The sequence below is a fragment of the Condylura cristata genome, unplaced genomic scaffold, assembly GCF_000260355.1.
Source record: "Condylura cristata isolate star-nosed mole 26May11 unplaced genomic scaffold, ConCri1.0 scaffold00007, whole genome shotgun sequence".
NCBI classification, from domain to species: domain Eukaryota; kingdom Metazoa; phylum Chordata; class Mammalia; order Eulipotyphla; family Talpidae; genus Condylura; species Condylura cristata.
This window is the reverse complement of record NW_004567108.1, coordinates 41,274,452-41,299,020: the sequence shown is the minus strand read 5'-3', so window position 1 is coordinate 41,299,020 and position 24,569 is coordinate 41,274,452. Positions and strand designations below refer to the sequence as shown.

At 38.3% G+C, this 24,569-nt stretch overlaps 1 protein-coding gene across 3 annotated transcripts in view; it reads left to right on the top strand.

Moving 5' to 3' along the window:
* MAST4 (microtubule associated serine/threonine kinase family member 4) overlaps positions 1-24,569 on the top strand; it is a 529,678-nt gene that overhangs the window by 459,244 nt on the left and 45,865 nt on the right. For all 3 annotated transcript variants that reach the window (XM_012721946.1, XM_012721947.1, XM_012721948.1), the window contains 7 exons: positions 4,930-5,087; positions 7,634-7,709; positions 9,537-9,746; positions 14,739-14,840; positions 17,573-17,705; positions 21,771-21,838; positions 24,384-24,469. In XM_012721946.1, coding sequence (XP_012577400.1) covers positions 4,930-5,087; positions 7,634-7,709; positions 9,537-9,746; positions 14,739-14,840; positions 17,573-17,705; positions 21,771-21,838; positions 24,384-24,469 — 833 coding nt within the window. The remainder of the gene's footprint in view (positions 1-4,929; positions 5,088-7,633; positions 7,710-9,536; positions 9,747-14,738; positions 14,841-17,572; positions 17,706-21,770; positions 21,839-24,383; positions 24,470-24,569) is intronic.

Below are 24,569 nucleotides of genomic sequence, written 5' to 3'. Positions count from 1 at the left end.
AAAAATCTACATTTAAATGCGTAGACTCTGTCCGGTGTCACTACTGCCTTGTATCATGTTTCCAGAATTCCAAGTACAATATAATGTGAGTTTGGATTATTTTTACCATCCCCTTGAAATATTTTATTAATGACAGGCAATGTATTTGACTATTCATTATTTCCTTTTGTTGCGTTATGTGAGCTTATTGTGCATTTGCACCATTTTTGTGAAGCACCCTGACAACCTGAGCTGACATCCACACAGCCTGGTTGTCTCAGGAAGGGGTACGGATTTTTAATCCTGAATGGCGTCAGTGGGTGAAATTGATACTCAATTCCAGTAAAGTCACCCGTGGTCATTATGTCAGTAACCATCATTGCTTATTTGCCCATATTTTAGATGGTAAGAACAAAACAGCCACAATGTGCAAATAAGTGTTCAAATTGATGGACCACAAAGCAGGAAAGAGTCATTTTCTAAATTTGATATGGCATTCTTCCCCAGCCACCACAAGGCAGAGCAAGGAGTTGGCCCTTGTTCAAGGGTCTCTCCCACAGTCTCCTATACAAAGTGTCATTTAATCTTCCCCATGCTTAAAATTTAGACTATGTCTCTTGATGCCAAATTCCTTTTTATTTCAGTAGTTTCACTTTGCCTTGCCCTTTACTGAAGTTTTATTGTAGTTTGGTTACTACATTTTTCTTTTTTGCAAGAAAAGTATGGACACTTTTTTCCATCTCTAATTGGTAAATCGTCCTCAGTTTTTAATATAAATCTGTAAAGAAAAGGTGAGTTTGTAGACCCCCCTTTTATGCAAATGATTTTGAAAGTATTTCCTTTATAAATACCTCCCATGTGCTCGCCCTACTTCAGCTACTCACAAAGGATTCATTCCTTGAGCCCTAGAGGCAGATTCTGTGGTGTGGTTACCACCATTTTCTTCACTTTTTTTGGTGTTTAACTGAGGAGCTATATATTCCTTTGTTTTATTTATCAGTGAGGGTACAATAAGTGATCTAAACCCCAGACTCTTGGCTTTTCTGAAGGAATTTGCATTTCTTTTTCTTTTTCATTTCTTTTCTTTTTTTTTTTTTTAAGATTTATTTATTTGTGCATACAGAACTGGGGTACAGGCCAGAGGCTCAGGGGCGGTGAGAGGATTCACCAGAGACAGAGTGGGGAACAGAACAGGCAGATCGACAAAGTACACTGCTGAGGGGAGCAGTGGGGCGGTTAGGAGAGGTCTGACATGCCAGGTGGGTAACTTCCGGTGCAGGCGGGGATTGAACTCATGCTGAAGAAGCTTTAGCTTCTTAATGCTGTGTTTTAACCTGCTGCGCCACCAGGAAGGACCTTCCATTGTATTTCTTAAAGTAAACATTGAAATTCATAAACCTGATCTGGCCACCTATCTTCACGGAGTCATTGCTCTCCCTGGTGTTCATGTAAAGCCTCCTGAGGTAATACTTAGTTACACACAGGTTAATTGTATTTCTAGTGGCTTCTGATCAGAAGTAAGAGAACTGTTAAGTGTTTTATTAAAGAAGGTGGTATGATAAAATTCTTGATCTCACATCCCTGGCTCTTCCCTTCAAAATGAAATTTTCATTTGCAAAATTTCTTTTTTTTGCCAAGGTTCCACACAAGACATCTCTACCTTCTGGAGTAGAGATGCTGTTGCACAGAGTTCAGTTATCTTTTCTTCCTTTTGGTTGTTGAGTAAGAATTTGAAATACAACTTCTGATTTACCTCAGTTTCTTTATGTTTTTGTCCTTTAAAAATTAGGACAAAAATGTACAAAGCCTATTAGTTGAATTCTTTCTTTTCTAAATCTAATTTGAATTACTCTTAGAATTTCATTTTCTGGATTAACTAATACTCGTTTAGCCAGTCATTTTATTTTTAGTTATTTTTTTAGATAAATAGAATATGTACTTGATATTACAAGAACTTGAAATATATAATTTATGGTTTGTAGGTACTTGTGTTGGTAACTGAATTCCAGAACTGCTTTTGCTGAAATGTAAATAACATATCTTTGTCCTTATTGAAACCACAAAATTAGCAAATATTAAAATTCTCTGTTGAAATTAGGAAGATTTGGTCATTTGAAGTTAATCAATCCTTCTAGAGAGTATTTACTGTTGCAGTTTCTTTAAACTTCAAAATTTGCAGTTAAAATTAATGGAGCTTTTCCAAAATAATATTCAGATCACAATTTTTTCTTTCAAAGTAAGTAATACAAAATTGCAGCAGCAGGACACCTCCCATTTATTTCTTACCAGAGAAGTTGTTTAATCTTGAGGAAATAATGGGAATAAGAATGTAAGTACCTATAAATATGAGGTATTTAAAGTTATATTACTCTTAATAAATAACAAGTGAAAATGATGTACACATATGCATATTATCCTTTCTAGAATGGTTATCTTGAGAGACTAAATGATACCATTACTCTGAACTTGTTTGCTTTTTGTCTTGGCACTCTTCATTTACCTTGAGAAACTACAACAAGGTTCTTTTTTTTTTTTTTTTTTGTAAATATTCTTTGAGAATGGATTTGATTTAGTCAAATGTCTTTAGTCAAAAATCATGCAAATTAATTGGGTGATGAGGGTCACTGATCCATCACTTAGAGAACATGCAGGAAATATAAAGCAATGAGGCTGTATTTACTGGGTAACTACCTACCTAAGTCTTGAAACTTGTAAAAGCAGCATTGCAAGGGTGTTCTAACTAACAGCAACACCTTTTCAGAATGTGTCTGAAGTCTTGGGATGAGCTGGTATCTGCCCTGCCATCTCATGGCTCTTGTATTTCCTTGTCTGCAAGGGGACTTAGAGCCCTGATGAGCACTTCTCTGTCTTCTAGAATTGCCTCTCTATGGGAGCCCCACTTACTACTCTGCACCCCCAGACTACCTTGCCAGGCCATAGTTTTTCCCGGTGCTACAGACCCAGCTCTCCATTCCCACCTTTGCTTGTTTGTTCCAACTGAGGTGAAACCTCTCTCCCCACAGAAGCTGCCTGTCTTCTTCATTCCTTACCACTATTGAATTCTAATACTTGTTCATACCCCTCCCTGTAACCTTCAGTTTCAAGATTCCCATCAGCTCACCCAGGGCCTGTTCCTTACACTTTAGTCAATGCATGTGTATAGGGTAGAGCCCTAAGATTTTCTGCTTGCACTGGGTACACACTAACATTTCACACACTAACATTTTGTTAGATTGGCTACAGTTAGTTTTCCAAACAAACCTTAACTTCCTTGACAAATGACTCAAATGTTAAAGATACCACCAAGTCCGCCACCACCCATACCCCCTCCTCGCTCTCATTGCCGTGTAACTACAGGCCCGTAATAGCTATGTGAAACTCGAATCTGATGTGTTTTGGAATTACTTTGCACATTTTAGAAAGGTAACCTGATTTCTGTGCTGTATGTGACACCCAGCAGCAACTGGGTCAGCTGCTTATAATAAAACATATTACTATTTCCACAGCAACTTGTGTCAACATTCGTATTAAGTAAATTAAATAGTTCCTGTCAATTCTGTTCATGTTTTGCCACCAGAAGGGGTTATTGTAAATTTATGAATAAACTGCTGGATTTGGGGCTTTGAAATCTTAAATGCAGAATTGTTTTCATTAACTGACCTATGAGACTCATACACAAATTCTTAATTCTGTTTGCTAATTTGGCTCTGCTTACACTGATTTTATTATTCTTTTCCTGATTTCTTGAGTTGATTTCCTGGTGAAAATATTTGGCCTGTCCTGGTACCTTCTGCAAAAAACTTTGATTTATCTCATAAATCTTTCCACTAGTGTTCTGGTTTTTGGAGTTTATCAAATAATCTCAACTACATTATAAAAAGCCCTCTTTGTCTATTATGTACTGAGTAAGGTGTTTCATAATTTCAAGGTAGAAAGGTTTTTATGCTATATTACTAATGTTAAGTGTTACTACATTGTGGGGCTTTATTGTTTAGTACTTATAAAGTATGCTCTTAATGTCGCAAAAGATTTTTTTCAAATTAAGAACCTGTTAAATTTCAAATTACTTATTTTTCAGAATTTGCTTATTCTAATCATGTTTCTATTACTTAAAACTTCTCAATTTCCTTTGTTGTAGTTCATTAGAGAGTTCAATTCCCAATAAAAACAAAGCCATTGTTGCTTTTGCTTTATTGTTATATCTCCCAGATTGATTAAAAGCAAAGTCATTTACTTTCTTTACCTTACCTTGCTTTGAAGGTTGAGTGACAGTTTTCAAAAAGCAAAGTTATATACAGAAATAAAACTTAACCACCCCTCAAGCTGGTTTGAAGAAAATGAAATACAGCTAATATTTCAGTCTCAGCCAAAAAAGAAAAGGGAGATTTCCAGTTTTTAAAGCAATGGCATTATTGAGAAAAGTATCTTACTTATCCTTTCCCCTTCACATCCATGGCACAGGAGGATGGTAATTGCACAAAGGTCAGAACACATTATGGAAAGAGATCTCCTTGCCTTATTTACGAACCCACATTATCTTTCATTTTATGTTACCTAAAAGTCACAGTGTTTGATTATGAGCAGCAGAAGTGAGCATTCAGTTGAGAACTAACGTGTCATTTAATGCAACCAAATTCTCCCTTCAATTGTCACTTCCTTGCTTTAGTTTTGACTGAGTCCTTGTCATTTTCAGAGCCTGGGTTTTCACCAGAGAGGAAAATATCCTTGAGAAGATTGCCTTATAAAGATGAGATGATTTAAATGTAGCAGGTATTTTGAACACCCAGAGAAAGTATTGAGGTATTCCTTTAGGCACTGGTTATTGTAGTCATAATATGAAAAGAAACGGTGTAAAACGGTGGTATCACCCCAGTTGAGTGCTTGGATCACAATGCATTACAAGAATTTCTTTTTGAGCTACTCCTGTAACCTCCCTTTGTTTTGTTCTAGTCATCCTGTTCATCCCAGGAGAAGTTGCACCAGCTACCCTACCAGCCAACACCCGATGAATTGCACTTCCTATCGAAACATTTTTGTACCACGGAAAGTATCGCTACTGAGAACAGATGCAGAAACACACCCATGCGCCCTCGTTCCCGAAGCCTGAGGTGTGTGCACCTGATTGAAAAGTGTTATTTGTTGGGATTATCTGTTTTCAGCCATTGTGAGGGAAGTCTGCCCCTCTCATTTGTATGTATGATCATTGATCTGTGAGCTGCTGTCAATATGGAATGATTTTTTTCATCAACAGATGATATTATTATCATTGGAAGACATCACTATTTTTCTTTTAAATTCTCTTAATTTGCTAATTGTTGCTAGCGGTAATGTAGGGGCCACCCTTATAAACGGAAGCGCTTGAAATTTTAAAGTAATCTGTGTGACAAAATCAATTAGTAGCCTTACATTAAAAGGGGGAAGCCTGGCTAATGGAAATCCTACAAAAATAGGATCATTTTTTTTTTCAGTTCCACATTGTAGATTCAGATCTATAGTCTTTCATTCTTTCATCCCATAATAAATGTTACTTTCTCCAGAATTATGAACACTGTTAGGAGTTTGTGTCCTTTAAATTTTGTGGACACCAACTGTACATCAAATATCCATTTGATCGTAAGTAGAATCAGTTTATTTTGACCTTATTTGCAAAAATAATACATGTCACTATTTGGTTGTTTGGGAAGCAGAATGTAAGACAGATTCAAGTGCAGAATGCTTATCTAGGAGTATCTTTGGGAATGACAGCTGTGGAAGGAAGAGGGGAAGCAGGAGTGTCAGAAGGATGAATCCAGCTTTGAAACAGCTGTCCCCATGGAGACCAGATGATGTGCCCCTTTGGGCCAAATGCCTTTTTTTTTTTTAATACATTTTTTTTTATTAAAAAGTTTATTTTTACATCATTTTGCACATTTTTTTTTATCTCAATTGTAATCCCCACGGGTTTCCCATCACCAAATCACCCCTGTGCCACCACCATAGTCCCGTGCATTTCCCTCCCTCCCCCCCACCCCCGTTTTTGGTCCCATTCCCCACTCCACCCCCACAGAATGTCTCTGGTCCATGGTTGTTCATTATTTTTGTTATTTTCTCGCCTGGTCCATTATACTCCTGCTATGAGTGAAACCATCCGGTATTTTTCTTTCTCTTTCTGGCTTATCCCACTAAGCATGATCTTTTCCAGCTCCATCCAAGTTGCTGCAAAAGACATGTGTTTCTCTTTTTTGGTTGCTGAGTAATATTCCATTGTATATATGTACCACATCTTTCTAATCCAGTCATCTACTTTTGGGCACCAAATGCCTTTTTTTAAAGATGTATTTATTTATGCATACAAGAGCTAGGGTGTAGGCCAGAGGTGCAGGCAAGGGGGGTGGTTAACAAATTCACCAGAGACAGAGTGGGGAGCAGAACTGGCAGATCACTGAAAGGCACTGCTGAGGTGCAGAGGGGAGCAGTGCCATGTGGGTCCCATCCTGGGCTGGGGAACAAACGCATGCTGCAATGTCTGTAGGTAGCTTGATAGTGCTAAGACTTCATCCCTTTTACCACTAGGGAGGCCCCTGGGCCAAATGACTTTTGCTGTTTTTTCCCCTTTCCAGCTTCCCCCCTTGAACTTGGCATCCTAGAAAAGACATGGCCTTGGGCAAGGTGATTTTTTGCATGTGGGGCCATCCCTAGGAGACCTTGTGTGCAGAATTGATGTACTTTTGTGCAGTCAGATTTTATTAAAAAACAGTTTTTCAGGTGTTCACTTTAATATCAAAGCTTACTGAGAAGGGTTTTTCCTTTGTGCCATTCCTATTGAGGGTCATAAGCGGGTGATAGTAAGTATGCCCATATCGGGCAATTAAAGGATGTGTTAGATTATTTTGAGATATGGAATAAAAGATCAATTTTATGAATTCACTTAGAGCCATTGCATTTTACCACACTGCGGCTCTTTTTGGTTTTATGAAAGAAGTGCCTAGGATATCTAGTGTGATCCGTACACTTTCAGGAATTTAATTCTTCACATTGACTTTGGCAGCCATATACCACTGGGAAGGAACACAGACTTGCTACTGAAATAAAGAAAAATACTTGCAGTTAGTTGGGTCTGCTTCGTATTGTGCATACTGCCCACCTCAGCATCCCAAATAAATATTTGCTAGGCTAGAAAATGGATTTCAATGGTGACACCTGTGCTGTGGAAGACTCTTAAACTTCTTCAGTGGTACGTGGCAGAGCGCAGGTGTGTGATAAAAGTGTGAAATTACACTGTTCACATGTCCTGCGTGACGCTGTTTGTGGCTATTGCATTTTGTTTCCTGTTGCAGTCCATTAATTGGTTTCCAGGACTTTGTAAGTACCTGCTACCTATGGAATGTAATCTCCATTTACGAACCTTCTCTGAACTAATCTCATATTGGAGTTATAATTATTTCATGGCATTCCACTTTCAGAGCTCTCTTTCTGAATCCAATTCAGGGTGTCTCTGCTTGGGGGTATGTATGTGCCCATGTGTACTAATGACTGATTTTGTAGTTTATTACCTAATATACTTTTCTTACAAAGGTTCATAGTACATTTGATGCAACCAATTGTTTATAAATAAAAAGCTTATTTTCATTTCATGCTGTGGCAAGTTTAAAAGGGTAATTTGCTTTGCTTGCAGCCCTGGACGTTCTCCCGCCTGCTGTGACCATGAAATAATTATGATGAACCATGTCTACAAAGAAAGGTTCCCAAAGGTAATGAATTAAATCGAAGAGGCCTAGCATCCCAACAAACAGGCAACATAGGTTTAACGTCTATAAGGTGGTTTTGTTATAGGAAGTAATGGTCCAGCTCAGTAATGACTTGCATAACACAGCACCCTAGCTCCTTAGAAAGATGAAATCACTGAACATTTTTAAAAGCTGCTGAGAACCAGTTGCAGTCTCGGTGCTGAACTGGCTGGAGAGTGAATCCTGCTGGAGGTGCCACACACCTGGTGGCACACCTGTGAAAGGCCTTACACCCTGTGCTCTCCTGCCCTTGTCCTGGGCCTGCTTTGCATTGTCAAGCAGAGACCTTTCTTTTCTTCTTTTTTTTTTTTTTAATTTCTCGGAAGCCTCTAGACAGTATGTCAGGCAAGTATTTTTTTCCCCTCACCTCATTTTTCTTCTCAGTGACTTGCTGTCTCTTTAGCAATTATGTGTCTGGCGCTATTAACTTAGAAGGGAAGGTGCAGTTGCAGTGTTCCCCCTTAAGAGCAGCAAAAGGCACTTGCATGGACTCAGAGAGGACTTAGTTTGGTTGTTGCCAAACCCTCTGACTGCAGAGCCTGCTGTCTGCTCATCCCTGTCACCTCATTTCCACATCGTTTCCGCCAAAGTGTTTCTACACATTTGGGAGAAGGCAGTCTCTCCATTTTGTTCCTGTTTCTCCCCCACTAGATTTGTGGCTCTAGGCAAGAGAACAAAAAGAAATAAATCAGGGGTAGAGTACTTATTGTTTGTAATGAACCCCGCATTGATGTCATTGATTAAAGTCTTTTTAGCTATTTATCACATGTCATTTGTTCACCAGGGAAACAGATCCTGATTCTACAAAGTTAGTGTTAGTTAGGACTTTTAGAGAGGAGCAGGAGATAGGGCATCTCCCTGCTTATAAACATTAATGCAAGCAAGAAATACTGATTAAGCCAAAGGGCATCACAAAGAATGATGAAAGTTGAAAGGGAAGTTTTAGATTTATATTACCAAAGGACTCCTTTTCACCTTTTGCAATGATGTAGCTTCTTGAGAAAAGGATAAAGATGGTATAAGATGTTTATTCCTGGTACATTTAAATCTAGTAGAAAAACAAGCTCTTGGCACACCCTATGTAATTCTAGTGACAGTTCTGATTTTTCGGTAAAAACATAACTATTTGCTATTTTTGGCAATCTATCTGAAAGAGCCCAAGATCTGAAATGAAAGCATAGCAATTCACAGATACTGTTTGAGTAATTTGCAGAAGTTCACATGGACTATTTTACATTTGATAGGACATAGAGAAAAAGCAATTATCACCCTGGGATATTCACTTTTCCATATATACTGCAAATCTTTCTTCCACATGGTGAGGTATCTTTTTCTTTTTCAATAATCTTTATTTTTAGGGCAGTTTTCAGTGTACTGCAAAGTAGAACAGAAAGTAGAAGATCTCATATACCCTCTGACCTCATGCATGTCCAGCCCCCTCCCCTTTGATGTACCTACATTACACATGGCTATCACCCAGAGTCCATAGTTTTCATTAGGATTCACTCCTGGTATATAATCTGTAGATTATATATATATATATATGTATGTATGTATGTATGTATGTATGTATGTATGTATGTATACATATCTGTCGATAGATCGATACAGTGATGTACGTGCACCACTGAAGTTAACAGAGAGGCAAGGGTTTTTTAAATCTGATTTCTACAATTCTATTTAATAACTTATGGAGGTCCTGAAAATACCAGCTAAATGTGATGATTGGATTGTTCACCTGCATATTTCCTTGTATTACATCTGTGTGATGTGTATGTCCTTTCTAAATAGGCTACAGCTCAGATGGAAGAACGTCTAAAGGAAATTATCACCAGCTACTCTCCTGACCACGTTCTTCCCCTGGCAGATGGAGTGCTTAGTTTCACTCACCATCAGATTATTGAACTGGCTCGAGATTGCTTGGATAAATCCCACCAGGGTCTCATCACCTCCCGATACTTCCTTGAATTACAGCACAAATTAGATAAATTGCTACACGAGGTATGATCATATATCATATAAAGTTTCTGATTTGTTTTGCTTTTCCCTTGAAAAAAAGAAAAATTTTGCAGGAATATTTGCTTATATATTTTAACCATGAGATAGAATTCACATTTCAGGGAAGCAAAGAAAAAGAAAAACTGATTGCTACTTGCTGTAAATTGATTCTGGTCATCATTTATAATAGTAGAAAGTTAATGTAATAACCTTTACAGGAACCTTGGGACCCAACAATCTATGACTCTGGGATAAGTGGATTGTGAAGGATTTTGAAACAGTGATTTTACCCTACCCCCAACCATAAAGTTATAAATTGCCTGAGTGTATATTCATTATTTGATGATGCTATCTACTTCTACTATCTGGAAAAGCTAAATGGAAAATTGCTGGCTTCTTCCAGGCCCTGTGTCCTATTAATTAACCTACATGTGGTGTTGGCAACTTATATTTTCATTAGTGTCAATTCTTCTTCTAACAAAATATCCAATTTCCGAAATGACAAATAAACACAGGACCTGTCTAGCCCTAACACTTGCATGCCTCTCTCCTGATAACACTCAGGACAGGCAGGAATGTGTATGGTAGAATGGAATTAGTGCATAATATTGCTATTGTGATTGAAATTGATCAGCCACAGCCTACAAGTAAAACCTATTCAGCCTATATATTTGGTTATATTGTATTTCTGTATCTAGTAGAGCATAAATTATTCTCATGTAAACAGAATAGTAGGTGGCTTCTCTTAACATGAATATGTAAATAATTGTGTAATTCTGAAGGAAAATATCAGCATCTTGTTTTCTGGAAATCCATCTGTCCTTGCCCCTAAATGAATTTATTTCTAAGGAGATGAGAAAACCAGCAGCCACTATTTTTTTCTCCCCTTCCTATTTGAAATTCCCAGCAGAGTTTTTTATACCCTGCTCCCATTCTTCACATTTCAACCTTTGCAGGCACTAAGGCAGTGTTTCTCAGACTCTCTGCAGGGAGGAACACATTGTTTTGGGGCTTTTATTAATTTTAATTTGTTATGGACCAATGTTCTGTAAATTCAAATGAAAATTAATTTATAGAAAGGATCAAGTAAAATTGCCATAAGCGTTGCTAACTGCTTGCAATAATTGTGCTTATTTCATCACACACCAGTGGCAGCCCCTGGGCTTGCATGGGCCTCTCCACAGCACGGTGTCTAGGTGGCAGTGTGTGTTCCATTCACCTAGGATGGTGTGTGACATGGAGGAGTTCAGTTTTAAATGAAGGACTCCCAAGCCCTCTCACGAAACTCAGCAGTGTCCTCTCTCTTCCTTACTGCAGAACATTTTGCTGGGGCTGGCCTGTTTTACTGGGTGTTATTGCATCCACTCCCTTTCTTCCATTCTTTGCCCTTCTAAAGATAATGTCTATTCTTGATACTCTCTGTTTCTTCTCTTCATCTTTCAAGGGCTCCTGTTCTAAAAGTTTTCCAGGATCTGAAAAGATTCTCCCACTTCCCTTCTCTCTGTCCTTGTGATCTAGTTGTTCATCTTGGAGCAAAGACCTGTCCATTGTAATGGCTTCCATCCATATCTTAGACCAGCCTCTTTCTCAGACTTGAGATTCACACATTTGCCTACATATGGAATATCTTTTTACCCAGACAACCCACTGAACCAGCGGGCCAGCCTATCCAAATGAGTCTTAGCATTTACTGACCAAACCTGCTCTCCCATGTTTTTTGCCTCCATCTTTATACCTAAAAGAACTCTTAAGTTGTACTAGGCTCCTCCTCCCTCCTACCCAGCAACCACGGGACTCTCATAGTGCACTTCCCAATGTTTTCTCTGACTGGCCTCCACTTGAGTCTGTAACCTACTGCCTGACCCAACCCTCATCCTTACTGGTTTGCTTCTCTTCAGTACTCACCCTTCAAGTTCATACGACCATGAAACTGCAAGAACATCTGTCTGGCATGCATGGGGACTCCATTCTGTCTACAAATAAAACCTGTAACATGGCCCCTGGCTGAGCCCTGCATCTCAGGGCACTTAACCACAGTGCTTTGTAGTGACCAGCTTTGGAGTCTGACTTCACCAGCATACAGTAGGCTCTTTGAAGGACAAAGATGATATCCAGACCATCTCTGACTCCCTGGGGTGTAACACTGTTACTGGTATTTATTTGTTCCTCGGTAACTATGGGAGGGAGGAAGTGGGTGAAGAAGAGAGAAAGAAGAGGCATGTATATACTTGCAAAAATATTTCATCTGTTATGACTTATCCTCATATAATCTCTCCCTTTTAATCATGTCAGCTTCCAGAAATTGCTGAAAACACCATGCATATTATATTTTATGAGCATAACTGGAAAATTATATTTGTTAAATTTTAAACAGAAGAGGCAGAGGAGAAAGGAATTTGGTAGTCAGGCTCTGTGAGTTACTCCTTCCTAATTCCATGTTTCTGTCCCAGGATATTACCACTATTACCACTTTTATTCTGCATTTTTCATTCCTTCACAGGCATTTCCTAAAAATGATAGCGTCAATATCCAATCTATTTACATGGAAATCCCCCGCTTAATTTTATTTCTTTATGGCAGACTTGGCAGATTGCTGTGTGGCAATTAAAAAATCTTGGGGCTTCCAAGATTATCCGAATAGGTCACATAATAGATGAAAAGGTGTGGATTTTTCGTGAAATTTCTCTGTGGCAAAAAGGCCCATATACTTGTAGCATAAGCATTGTTGGGTGTAAGTAAGGGTGTTGCTTTTTTGCACAGATAAACATCATTTTCATCAGTTCTTTTGTGAAAATTAAAACCATCTTCAGAATCACATTTACAATGTCCTTTCAGACTTTGGAGCTGAATGGCCACAGGGGAACTTGCCCCTTTTAGGTAGTGTGGAATTGTGGGAGCTTGCTTTGTTTTCCTACATGCAGTGTCTGTCCCCAGCTGTGGCATTGTGTGCCTGTTGCCGCCTGTCTCCCAGCCACTTTCTCCATTGTCAGTCTTTTGCATACCCAAGCAAGTGCCCCTGAGATTTGAGCAGCTTGATTTAACTTTTTAAAGTCCAGAGGTCTAGGTCAATTCCAATGAATGCTTTTATGTCTCCTTTCTTTCTTCTTCTTCTTCTTTTTTTTTTTTTTTTTTTTTTACTTAGGTGTATTTAGCCAAAGAAAATAATTGCCTAGGAAGTTATAACCTAGGCTCAAATCTGGGTCTCTGTATTTTTAAGAGTGAAACATTGAAAATAACAAACACAGGGTATCTGTCCATGGCTATTGGGCATTGCTGCTGCTGGTCCAGGAGTCTCTACTTGCTCCCCCCCACCACACACACCCACCCCGACAGTGCTGGCAGAAGCAGTATAATCTGAATTAATATAACTCATGGTACATGCTGGTCTTGGTTGTGGCTGATAATTCCTAGGATGTAAGAAGTGGGCATGAAGTGATTCTTTTTATAATTTTTGAAACGGGATGTATGTAATGAACTAGTTTTAAATTATTTAAGGTACGAGTTCTTATTTCCTTTTGAAGTCATCACTAAAACATTTCAGACTTTTAGAGTTAACTGTTATTCCTGAACTTATAAAACAGTAATTATTGTAGTAAATGAAAATTGTCAGTCAAGAACTGAGGTGCTGTTTGATTTTATTCCAACTTTAAGATTCTCTGTTTCACTATAACTAAGGATAAACTATATGGAACACATAAAAACATATTCCTTTGCATTCATTTTAGTTTCCAAATCTATTTTTGTTGCAAAGCAAAATTTGAAGAAAAAAAAAAACTTCAGGGCATTTTTAATACTTACTTTCTATTGTTTATTGCTATACTGTGTACTGGAACTTGTACTTACTAGTTGGTTTTCTTTGAACATATTCTGATCCATAAGTACTTACCAATCATCATTTTCCCTATTAAGTGTTAGCAAAGGAGCTTTTGTCTTCACCTATATTTGCTCATATCTTACTTTGGTATGTTGTCTTTGATTTTATGGCTTAAATTCAATAGACATACGACTGCTGGTCATTTTTCATAATGTCGGTTATTTTCATGGTGGCACTGTAACTTGTCAGGACAAAGCACCTTCAAGAATAATTTTAAATGGTAGTTATTACTATGTCTGTCAATTTATATTGTACCAACATTGCCTTGATAAGTTTTTTAATATAATCTTGTGAATTAAATCATAAAAACTTACATTAAGAAAGCCTAAAAGTGAGCCTAATGGTTTAATTGAAACTTCTGACTTAATGTCAGCCTTCACACAGATTAGCCTAATTTCCTCAAGAAAACAGCATTTAAAATTAAAATGACTATTAACAGAGTGAGGTTCATCCTCTAGAGATTTTTGACCTTATATTTCACATGTAGCAGGATGTGAAAAACATGTAGATTGTGAGTCAGTTAAATTTTACTGAGGTGAGTGCCTAGCTATGTATTTAACATGTAAAACTGGATTCATATACATATATGCACACATGCATGTCTAAGTGTAACTATGATCCACCTAACATTTGAAATAAGCATTGCACATACCCTAAATGCTATGGATGCCTAGTTTATGCTTTTGGTACTGTTATATAAAGTAATTTCATGACTGTGGATGTCTACGAGGTCTAGGAAGACAAGAACAGTCAGTACATTAGCCATTTCATACACTGAAGTGTTACCCACTACTATTTGTACCATATATTTAATGTGTGATAAACTTTCAGTGTCTCCTTCATTCATGGTTCACATGAGGAGCCCTAACATTTGATTCTTAACACAGAGAACATATCAAAGTTTTGCAATGAAAATTTAGCCAGTAAGTCATGTTGTAGATCTAGAAGTTTAATAGTGTCTATGTGCAGAAAATGTCTACTTATCAATCTTTTTAAAAGTATTTTCTAAATTACTTAATTTTGGAATATTTGCAATCACCTACTTTGAACTCTTTTCTGGTTTTCTTTTCTGCTTAATAGAGCAACCTGATCCCATGATTCTCTTCATTTCTCTCTAACAGGCTCATGATCGTTCGGAAAGTGGAGAGTTGGCATTTATTAAGCAACTAGTTCGGAAGATTCTAATTGTCATTGCCCGCCCCGCTCGGTTATTAGAATGCCTGGTGAGTGGTTCCTGGATGTGGTTCCATTATTTATTGTTAACTGTGGGGAGCAGTGGTCTTCAGGAAGCTCTGGTTTCATTTAGCTTCAAAGATCAGAGCTAAATGGAAAGAGTGAAGAGGAACTACAAATTGTAAATGTTTATGATGCCATCCTTATCTGGAACTTGAGCTATGTTAAGTGGCAGTCATATCACATTCTGGTCAAACTTGAAAAATGATTATAGAATAAGGTAATTGGCCTTATCTCAGCATAATTACTATGTTACAGCTAATTTAAAACACTTGAGTGTCTTACTTTTTTGGAGTTACGAAGATGCAGATAGAGGGAAATCAGAGATGAGATATATGGTGAACTGGGTTTCTAATTATTTGTTTCTATAATATGGCATGTCAGAACTAAGGGCTAATGAGCAGTCCATTTCAGATAATATAATAAGGTCTCATCCAGACCTGAAGGAGCAGACTCTTGAGATTAGTTCATTTTATCAACTACATTATTTAAATCAGTGATGATTTTTCTAATTCTCAATGCTTTTTATTGATAAATTTTGATTTATCAATAAAAAACATTTTGAGCAAATATGAACCTTTCAACATAACAATAAGGGACTTTATACAGTATTAAAACTTACTTTTCACTAGTCACTATATTCTTTGTACCCTAGTTACACAATACAGCTTTTTAGATTTTTATAGAATTTAAACATGTATGCTCATATAATTTGCACAGCTACAGATTTACCCTTCTTAAATTAACATTCATAGGTTTTCATAACAATAAAATGGTCATGCCCATAAATAAATACAAAAAGACATAGTAAAGGGGAAATCATGAGGAGAAAGGCAGGGGTGTGGTGGGGTTGGATTTTCCATCAACAGCCAAGGTACTTAGAATTCCAGAATCAAAAGCACCACTTCGCGTTGAGTGTCTCTGGGAGAACAGAGGCAGGGAAAGCCCCAGATATCTCCGCAGAGAAGAACAGTGTGAATGACGAATGTAGGCAGAAGGAAGACTTGCTTTATGATCTTTCTCCATTGCACCTCTTAAGTTATGCAACACATGCTGTACTTCCTGTGTTTTAATCTGGGGGAGAATACCATTTAGCATTAAAACTTGGCAGCAAATAGCCTAAGAGAAGATCTTGCCTTCAAAGAGGAAATGAATTTTTTTACAGTAATCACTCTTAATCAGAAGAGAACATTAAAAGTATAGCCTCTCCAAGAGAGAAGCGAGTAAACTTTGAAGGAGATCTGAAACTGATGCTGTTTCCAGCACAGTCGAAAGCTCCATGAAACTTGAGTTTCAGCAGTGCCTGTCCCAAGACCGCCTGTCCGTGTCTATGCAGGTGTCTTTTTCAACAAACTTTTCCCTTCAAAAGCAGCAGCTGCTTTCTGCCCACCCATGTGTATGCAGATGCCTCCTACTTTCCTTTCTCCTTTTCCTAATAAAACTGCCCTTAAATTTTTTTTTTTTTAAGGAAACTGGAGTTTCAGGGTTTTGGGAGCCTTATTCCCCAACCAGTGTTTTCATGCCAGTGGTTTGCCCCCTGCCATTGTAGGTGTGTGTCAAAGGCACTGAGTGTGAATATTGATTTGTCTTTATACCATGTGCAGCAAGTTTTTTTAAAAAGATTTATTTATGCATACAGAACTCTGGTTCAGGCTAGAGGTGCAGGGTCAGTGAGAGGATACACTGAGACAGAGTGGGGTGCAGGACAGGCAGATCAACGAAGTACACTGCTGAGGGGAGCAGTGGGCGGGTCAGGAGAGGTCTGCTGCACCATGTGGGTCACCTCTGGGGCAGGCAGGGATCAAACTCATGCTGAAGTGGCTTTAGCTTCTTAGTGCTGTGCTTTAACCCACTGCACCACCAGGGAGGGCCCACAGCAAGTTTTTTTATTGGCCTTTATAGAGCTCTTGAGTATTTCTCAGGTGAAATGCTACGATTCCAAACTTACTGTTGGAGCATTGATCAAAATGGGAAAAAAAATCCTTAAGGGGAAAATACAGGAAATGAAACTAAAAATAGCGACTGTGCTTTAAATCTGTAAGCATAATTGTTTACAATACATAAATCCACAACATTAATTTAAAGTTTACTCCCTATTACACACTATAAACAGCCAAAGAAAATAAAATACATAGGGAAAATGTGCTACTAAAATTTTAATATAGAGGTGATTGGTAGCATTAATTTTGTACTTTTCTTTTTTAATCTTCACATTATGTGACTATTAATAACTTTGTTTTAGAGCTCATTAATAATGGTGAGATTTTTCTTTCTAATATTGTTGGATATCTCTATATTAAGTTTCCTGAGAAACCTTTGAGAAAATGTTACTCCTTCTGTGGCAGTTGTTGCAGAAAGAGGAACTTGTTCTTTCGGTTGTGATTCCAGATTTTAAAATTTTGCTAGAAAAGGCAACATTAAAAATTCCTATCAGTTCACTTTCTGTAAGATAGATACCTCAAGTGGAGCGGACTACCTTCAGTGTGGCCAGGAAATTGGAAATCATCACTGTCTTTGGGTTAATAAGTAATGTGTGTCTTTTCCTTAGACTATGAATAGACTTCCTATATGAAGTGAGAATTATATATTTTTAAAATCCATTTGACTTCTTTCTTTATAAATAGCCATACATATGCAGTAATTTTATTGTGAATTGGATTTATGTAATAAAACCTCAGGCAGTTTGGCTCAGAAGTATCCATCTGTGTTTGTCTCCTGCTAGGAATTTGATCCTGAAGAATTTTACTACCTATTAGAAGCAGCAGAAGGTCATGCCAAAGAAGGACAGGGTATCAAAACTGACATTCCCAGGTACATCATTAGCCAGCTGGGGCTCAATAAGGACCCTTTGGAAGGTGAGTATCTCGCTTGGACTGACCTTCCACTTGTCTGCATGCCCTGGTCTCATGGAACTATGTAGCAAGTCTTTATTATTCCTCAGTTTTGCATTTATTGAAAAGTCCAACTTTGGGGAGCCTATGGGGATTTGAAGTAAATTGCTGTAATTGAGTGCTGAGGAGCAAGTGAACAGAACCCTTTTTATGTTTACCTATAATTTGGGGCAAACTTGAAATCCTATCAGCCTGTCAACCTGATAATGTCAGAATGTCCCAGTAGGGTTTAGATTTCCCTCTTCTCTGATTCCTTCTCTCTTGCAAAACTCAGTGAGGTTCTCTCACTAAAGAACACTAAATTTTGAATATGTTGCTATCGTAATTATTAATTTAGAGGTGTCGTTTAAACTCAAGATAATTTGGGAGTGGTATAACTGATGATAGATTACTTTCAAATAGATATTATGTTGGCAAATATAGTTTTTCTTGTCCAAGATTAAAAAAAAAAAAAAGAAAACCACGAATAAGAATAATGTATAAGAGAGCCAGTGGGGGTGGAGGGAGAACTTTATTTTTTTTTTAAATTATGCTTGATTCATTAAGAAAATATAATCCTCTCACTGCCCCTGTACCTCTGGCCTGTACCCCAGTTCTGTATACATACATAAATAAATAAATCTTTTAAAAATTTGTCATTTAAAACACTTTAAGTGATACATTGCCTACAAAGACTCAGAAAGGGAGACTCCTTCATTCAGAATTGTCTTCCTGGTTCATTACATTGAATTTGCAAACAGTGTTTATCTTGCTAGCTTGTTTGTAATAATGGTAAATGTTGGCCCAGCTATTTTCCCATCTCAGCCAGGGAACCTGCTGCTCTCTGCCCCACTCTCCTACTTCCCTGCTTTGTTTGCACTTACAGCAATCGTATCTTTGTTTCCAGTGAAATGATGCATGCGTTACTGGGAGATAATGCCAGATAAATTTATACTGTTCTGAAAGCAATACCACAACAGATTCATCACTTATCAGAGACTGGTAGCTGCTTTTCTGAAAAGTTCCCTGGGGAGAGATTTTTCCCCATGGTTTTTAAATTACCATCTTTACCTTTTTGAATCATGAGTCTTCAGAAATGGTTTAAATCAATGAAATAAAAAGGGCAGATGTTTAATGGTATTTAGATGAGTTTTAAAAATCTCTTCAGGCATTACAAAATGATGCTTTAGCTTCCTGCTTCAAAAGCTGACTCTTGGTTCCATTCCATTACTACCCACTGCTTACAAATAATATGTATTTCCCAGATAATAGTTATTTAGCAGAAATTCTATTTAAAACAGAACCATCTTTTAATTTGTTTTCTTGTGAAAATAATTGGAGCGGGGGAGGCTGTCAAAGTGTATTATCGTGAGTCTTCACGCCAGTGTAGTTCAAGTAGTGTCAGCCCTTCAACTGGAGACTAAAGTGAGCTCTCCACAGTTTTCTGACCTGGCAGTAAATATCATTGTAGGCTGAACATTGGTAGGTGAATAATCTGCAGCCCATTTAAGGGTCTTTAGAGGATCTTTAAAAAATGCACACTGATCTTTGACAAATTCCAAGTTCAATAATGCAGATTTATCACTGGGAGTTGTGTTTGTAACTCTTGACACAATTTTCTTAATTCAGATCTGTTATTAGCTAAAACATGATTATTGCAACCTTGATCTCCATATTTCCCTTTTCTTGTCACATTACACTGGCAAGCTTACAGCTTGAGGTTTGATGGCTACCAATGAAGACAGGGAGGTCAATGGGCCGGAACTGCACCCTGGCCACCAGTGTCACTAACTGTGGGAACTCTCCCACCCAGGGCTGAGCCTCCTGCGCCTTGGCGTTCTTTCCATAAAAGTGGGTTACATACTATATGAGTTCATCTCTGTACCAAACCCTCGTAACACTTAATGTTAGCAGCTGGTGCTATTTAATTTAAACAACATTAAAATAGCCTCTGTCCTTGAAGCATCACCTACCAAATACATCTAGTTCACCTCCTAGTCTATAAATCTAAAGTGCTTAGTTACAAGATATTGACATCATTTGAACAACAGGAAAACACACAAGTGTCACTGAATTCCTCCTTATTCTGTATTTTCCTTAGAGGTCCACTTGGAAAATGAGCATCAATCCCTAGTTACAGAATCTGAGTTTGTTCGTTTTTGTCTAAAGGCACTACTCCAGCATTGTTTTGTGTCTTTTATGTGTAGTCTCCACTGAAAGGATAGCTGTATTTATAGGAAGATGAATACGTGAAACAAGAGCCTAAGAAATAAGTTTAGGTGCACATTAAAAATATAACTAAAAACAATATTTTCATCATGTATGTTCAGTTTTGAAAAATTAACAAATTACTCATGTGAATAATTACTCAGAGATAATCCCTATCAGGTTTTGGGGAAAAAATCTTTCTAGTTCTTTTAAGTGAATAGCACCATTACCTAGGTTTCCTGATTTATGTAAGTGGACTCAAGGATGGTTCTGTGTGATTTGAGCAACTAATTGTGTTTGTCTCTTAAAACCAGACCATCAGAGCAGTACTTAAGCTGGTGTCAAGCATGTAGCATCCAACCTAAGTCATGATATGAGATTAAAATAATCAATAACAGCCAGCATTCACTGAGCATTTAATTCCTGTAGTAAACATGCTAAGAGCCTTACATGCATTATCATATATCATACTCATGAAACATACTAGGAGATAAATAAATATTGTGCTAACTTACAGTGGGAGAACCTGAGGCTAGAAGTTCATTTGTAAAGTGCTGGCAGAGGTAGTAACTCATGTGTTTTCATCTCTGAACTCCTCTTCACTACTATTATTACTTCCTTTCAGACATATTTTTTAAGTTCTTGGTGTCCTGGGCAGGGCAACTCTCAGTGAAGGCGAAGGAATGGAAGAAATGATGGTCATTGCACACTGATTATCATCTTAGAGCTGTAGTGAGTGCATCAAGATTTTAATGGAGATGTAATTGGCATACATTGGTTTCAGGTGTGCGGCATAAGGATTAAATATCTGTATGTTGGGAAATGACCATAGTAAGTGTAGTTAACGTTCATTACTGCACATAGTGAGGAAACTTTTTTCCTTGTACTGAGAACTTTAAAAACATACTCAGTATATTCCAAATATACAATTTAGTGTCATTACCATGGTGTATTCTACATCCCTGTTATTTATTTATTACTGGAACTTTATGCCTGATAACCCCTGTCACATGTTCTGGGCCGCCCCTCACCCCATGCCACTGGCAACCACCCGCCTATCCATCTGTTCTCTGTGTCTATGAGTTGTTGTGAGTTTTTTTTTTTAATTCCACATAGACATGACTCACATTGTATGAGCTTTCTTTCTCTATGCTGGTACATGTTTGATAACTGTCAGAGCCTTGGAAGACTTGCCTTTCTTGAATATTTGACTATAAGCACAAATGTTGAACCCCAACACCCTTTCCTTGCTGTGGTGGTTGCATCTACTACCAGTGACCCTGCTCAGTGAAGCACAGGCCGAACCTCTAAAGTACTGTGTCTAGGTATTCCTGAGAAACGAGGTCCCAGGGAAAGGTATGTAATGAACAATTTCATATTGTTAGTTGCTAGTTCTTATGACCAGCTTATGATTCTTCCCCCCAGGTAATTTGGTGTGCATCAAGGAGTGATTCTAGATGTCCTACCCATAAATAGTATTTTCATAGACCCTACATACATCCTTCCATATTTTGTCAATCACTTCTGCATTACTTTTAATAACTAATGCAATGTGAATGCTTTGTAAATATATGTGATATATAGTATTAACGGAATTAAGGACTATGAAAATATCGGCACACGTTCCGTGCAAACATGCATACCATAGCCTGCTGTTTGGTGTGTAGTTTCAACCCACACACTTGATAAAACTCGCAGATGTGGAACCCAGACATGGAGGGTCTACTGTAGAAAGGCTTTTTTGGACTAGTAAAGAAAATATTTCCTTTTGCATTAGCACAGTACTGTCATCTAATTAGAATTGTGTTTTTGTTACACCTTTCTTTCTTTCTTTTTACTTAGAAATGGCTCAGTTGGGGAACTATGATAGTGGGACAGCAGAAACACCAGAAACAGATGAATCCATGAGTGTAAGTATATTTCTTGATGAAATATGATGTTGGTTTTTCTGTTTATTAGCATGTGCAGATTTGGGCTCTGTTAATTACTTTATTCAACAAATGTTTGTTGTGCTTTGTGCTGGGCATACAATTTTAACCCCTCCCTTCGGAGAGAAGTAAATTAATAAAAAAGAACTCATGCACCAAAATAAAAACGACAAACTTGAATAAAGCTGTGTGAAGAAAAAGGTCCTGTACTATAGGAATGTAACAATGTACAGAGATCCACCTCAGTCTTGCTAATCCAAAAGTCTGCCAAGGACATGATACTTGAGCTGAGGTATGAAAGTTACCAGGATGAGACAGGCAAGGAGCCGTCCAGGCCATGGCGGTATCATGGGCCAAGACTGTGACACAGAGAGCAAAGTGCATCTAAGGGCAAGGAGCACGAGAGAATGCAGAAACCGAGGCCCCTGGGTGAATACTGGGCACAGTATTTCATCTCTGGAAATGTTTTCTTTTAAATAATAATGGGACACTATTGAGCTTTGACAGGAGTGTTTGTGGAGTGGAGGGGTATGGACAGGGAGATGACCCAGTCAGAGTTAGGTTGAAAAAAAAACCACACTGATTGCAATGTCAGAAGTAGATGGGGTGATAGGAGCAGGCAGGGGTAACCACAAAACCAGTAAAGAGGTTGCTGCAGTGCACAGGGTAAACTCATTTCTGGGTGCTGTCTCAGTCTCCCTAATTGTGAACCAGAAGAGGAACCAAGTTGGAACCAGCTGAGGTGGCCAGAAAAGAGGAAGTAGCCTAGGGGCAAAGAATCAGGCTCTCAAGTCAGAAATCTAAGTTTGGACTGTGGCTCCACCTCTTCCAAGTGTGGACAATTTCTCTGGGCTGCAGTTTTCTCCTTGATAATATATTAAAAGTTTAGAAAAGATTAAATGAGACTGTGTAAAGAGGTTAGGAGCGTACCACATGGTAAATGATATTAAGTGATAGCTGTTTTTATTCATTTTATTATAACCACTGTTATAATTTTGAATATGTTGAGACTAAAGTTCCTCAAAGATACCCATAAAGAGCTATGAAACCCGCAGTTGTATATAATGTGGTATCTTCTGGCACTCAGAGGGAGCAAAATTTTTTGGTGAGGCTCTACATGACATAGAAGTCATCCATTGGCTTAAGTGAGCTCACTGGGGAAGGGAAGTATTAGTGAGACCAAAAGGCCTTGTGTAGGGCCCTGCAGATCAAAGCTGTGGAGAGAAGTCCCTGTGAGGTTAGTTGAACAAGTGGTCCCAGTCTTGGGGTAATGGCAGATAATGACTAGATCAAGGTCCTGTGGTCAAAGACCAGGGGTTGACAGAGGAAAGAGATGGTTGTTTGAGTTGGGAGATCCAGTAACCCGGGGGCCAAGGGTTTGGGTGAATTATTTCTATAGACACAAAAATGACCCAGATAGCGAAAGAATTTGGGCAGAGAGATATGTGGGACTATGTGGGTGCCCAAGCTTCAAAGTTGAGTTGTGCAGCAGCTCAGCAGATGACAGCACCAAGCTGGGGAGGGTGACACATATCCCAGAGTCCTGGGGTTTCTTCCAACTTACAAGAAAGGAGTTTTGGTCTGTGCAGAGGGAACAAAGAGTCTGTTACTCAGTTCTAAAATACTTATGAGGTAGGAAAGAATATTTTGTATTGCACACTTTGTTTCTTCCTACACTGTGAACTAAACTTGTTGAAAGTTAAAATAGGAGCCATGGGAAAATGTGTGGCCAGCATTCTATGCGCAAGTGTCCTGGTCATTGATGATTGCCTCTTCCAGACAAGAAAGGGTGTCACAGGAACAGACATACACACTCAGGCCAGGGAATGAGAAACCACATCTCTCACCAGCCCTTGAAAAATCACTGCAACCCATTCTTTTCTGACTGAGTGAAACCAGAACATTTGATATTTTGGACTTAGGTCTCAAAATTGTAAAAAGCTAACATGGGCCCTCCCTGGTGGCACAGTGGGTTAAAGCACAGCACTGAGAATCTAAAGCCACTTCTGCATGAGTTCGATACCCGCCTGCCCCGGAGGTGACCACATGGTATGGCAGACCTCTCCTGACCCACCCGCTGCTCCCCTCAGCAGTGTACTTCGTCGATCTGCCTGTTCTGTTCCCCACTCTGTCTCTGGTGAAGCCTCTCACTGCCTCTGAGCCTCTGGCCTGTACCCCAGTTCTGTATGCACAAATAAATAAATCTTAAAAAAAAAAAAAAGCTAACATGAAGCTTATCTGATAGTTTACAAAGGTAGATTACAGTTTGGGATTTTCAAAACTTGGTGCCTTTATCTTCTGGAACTGTGGGCTCATTTACATGAAACTGGGACCATGACATGAGAAGTAGTTTCGCAGCACTGCTCTGGGAAATTGATCCAGAAAATGGTCCCCTGGATTTCTTTGATTGGAATACTGCACTTCTCACTAAATAACAGAGCATGTAATGTGAATATTTTTATTTAGCTGTTAAAATCATTTTCTTGAATTTTCAACCAATTGTTAACTCCCAAATTTTGTTTCCAAGAGCTCTAATGCTTCCCTGAAACTTCGAAGGAAACCTCGGGAAAGTGATTTCGAAACTATTAAACTGATTAGCAATGGAGCCTATGGGTAAGTAATTTAAGAAACTCTTGTATTTTAACACACCTGAGTAATATATTCTTCACCTTTACCTAATGCCAAACAGATGTTGTATCATACCTTTACTTTT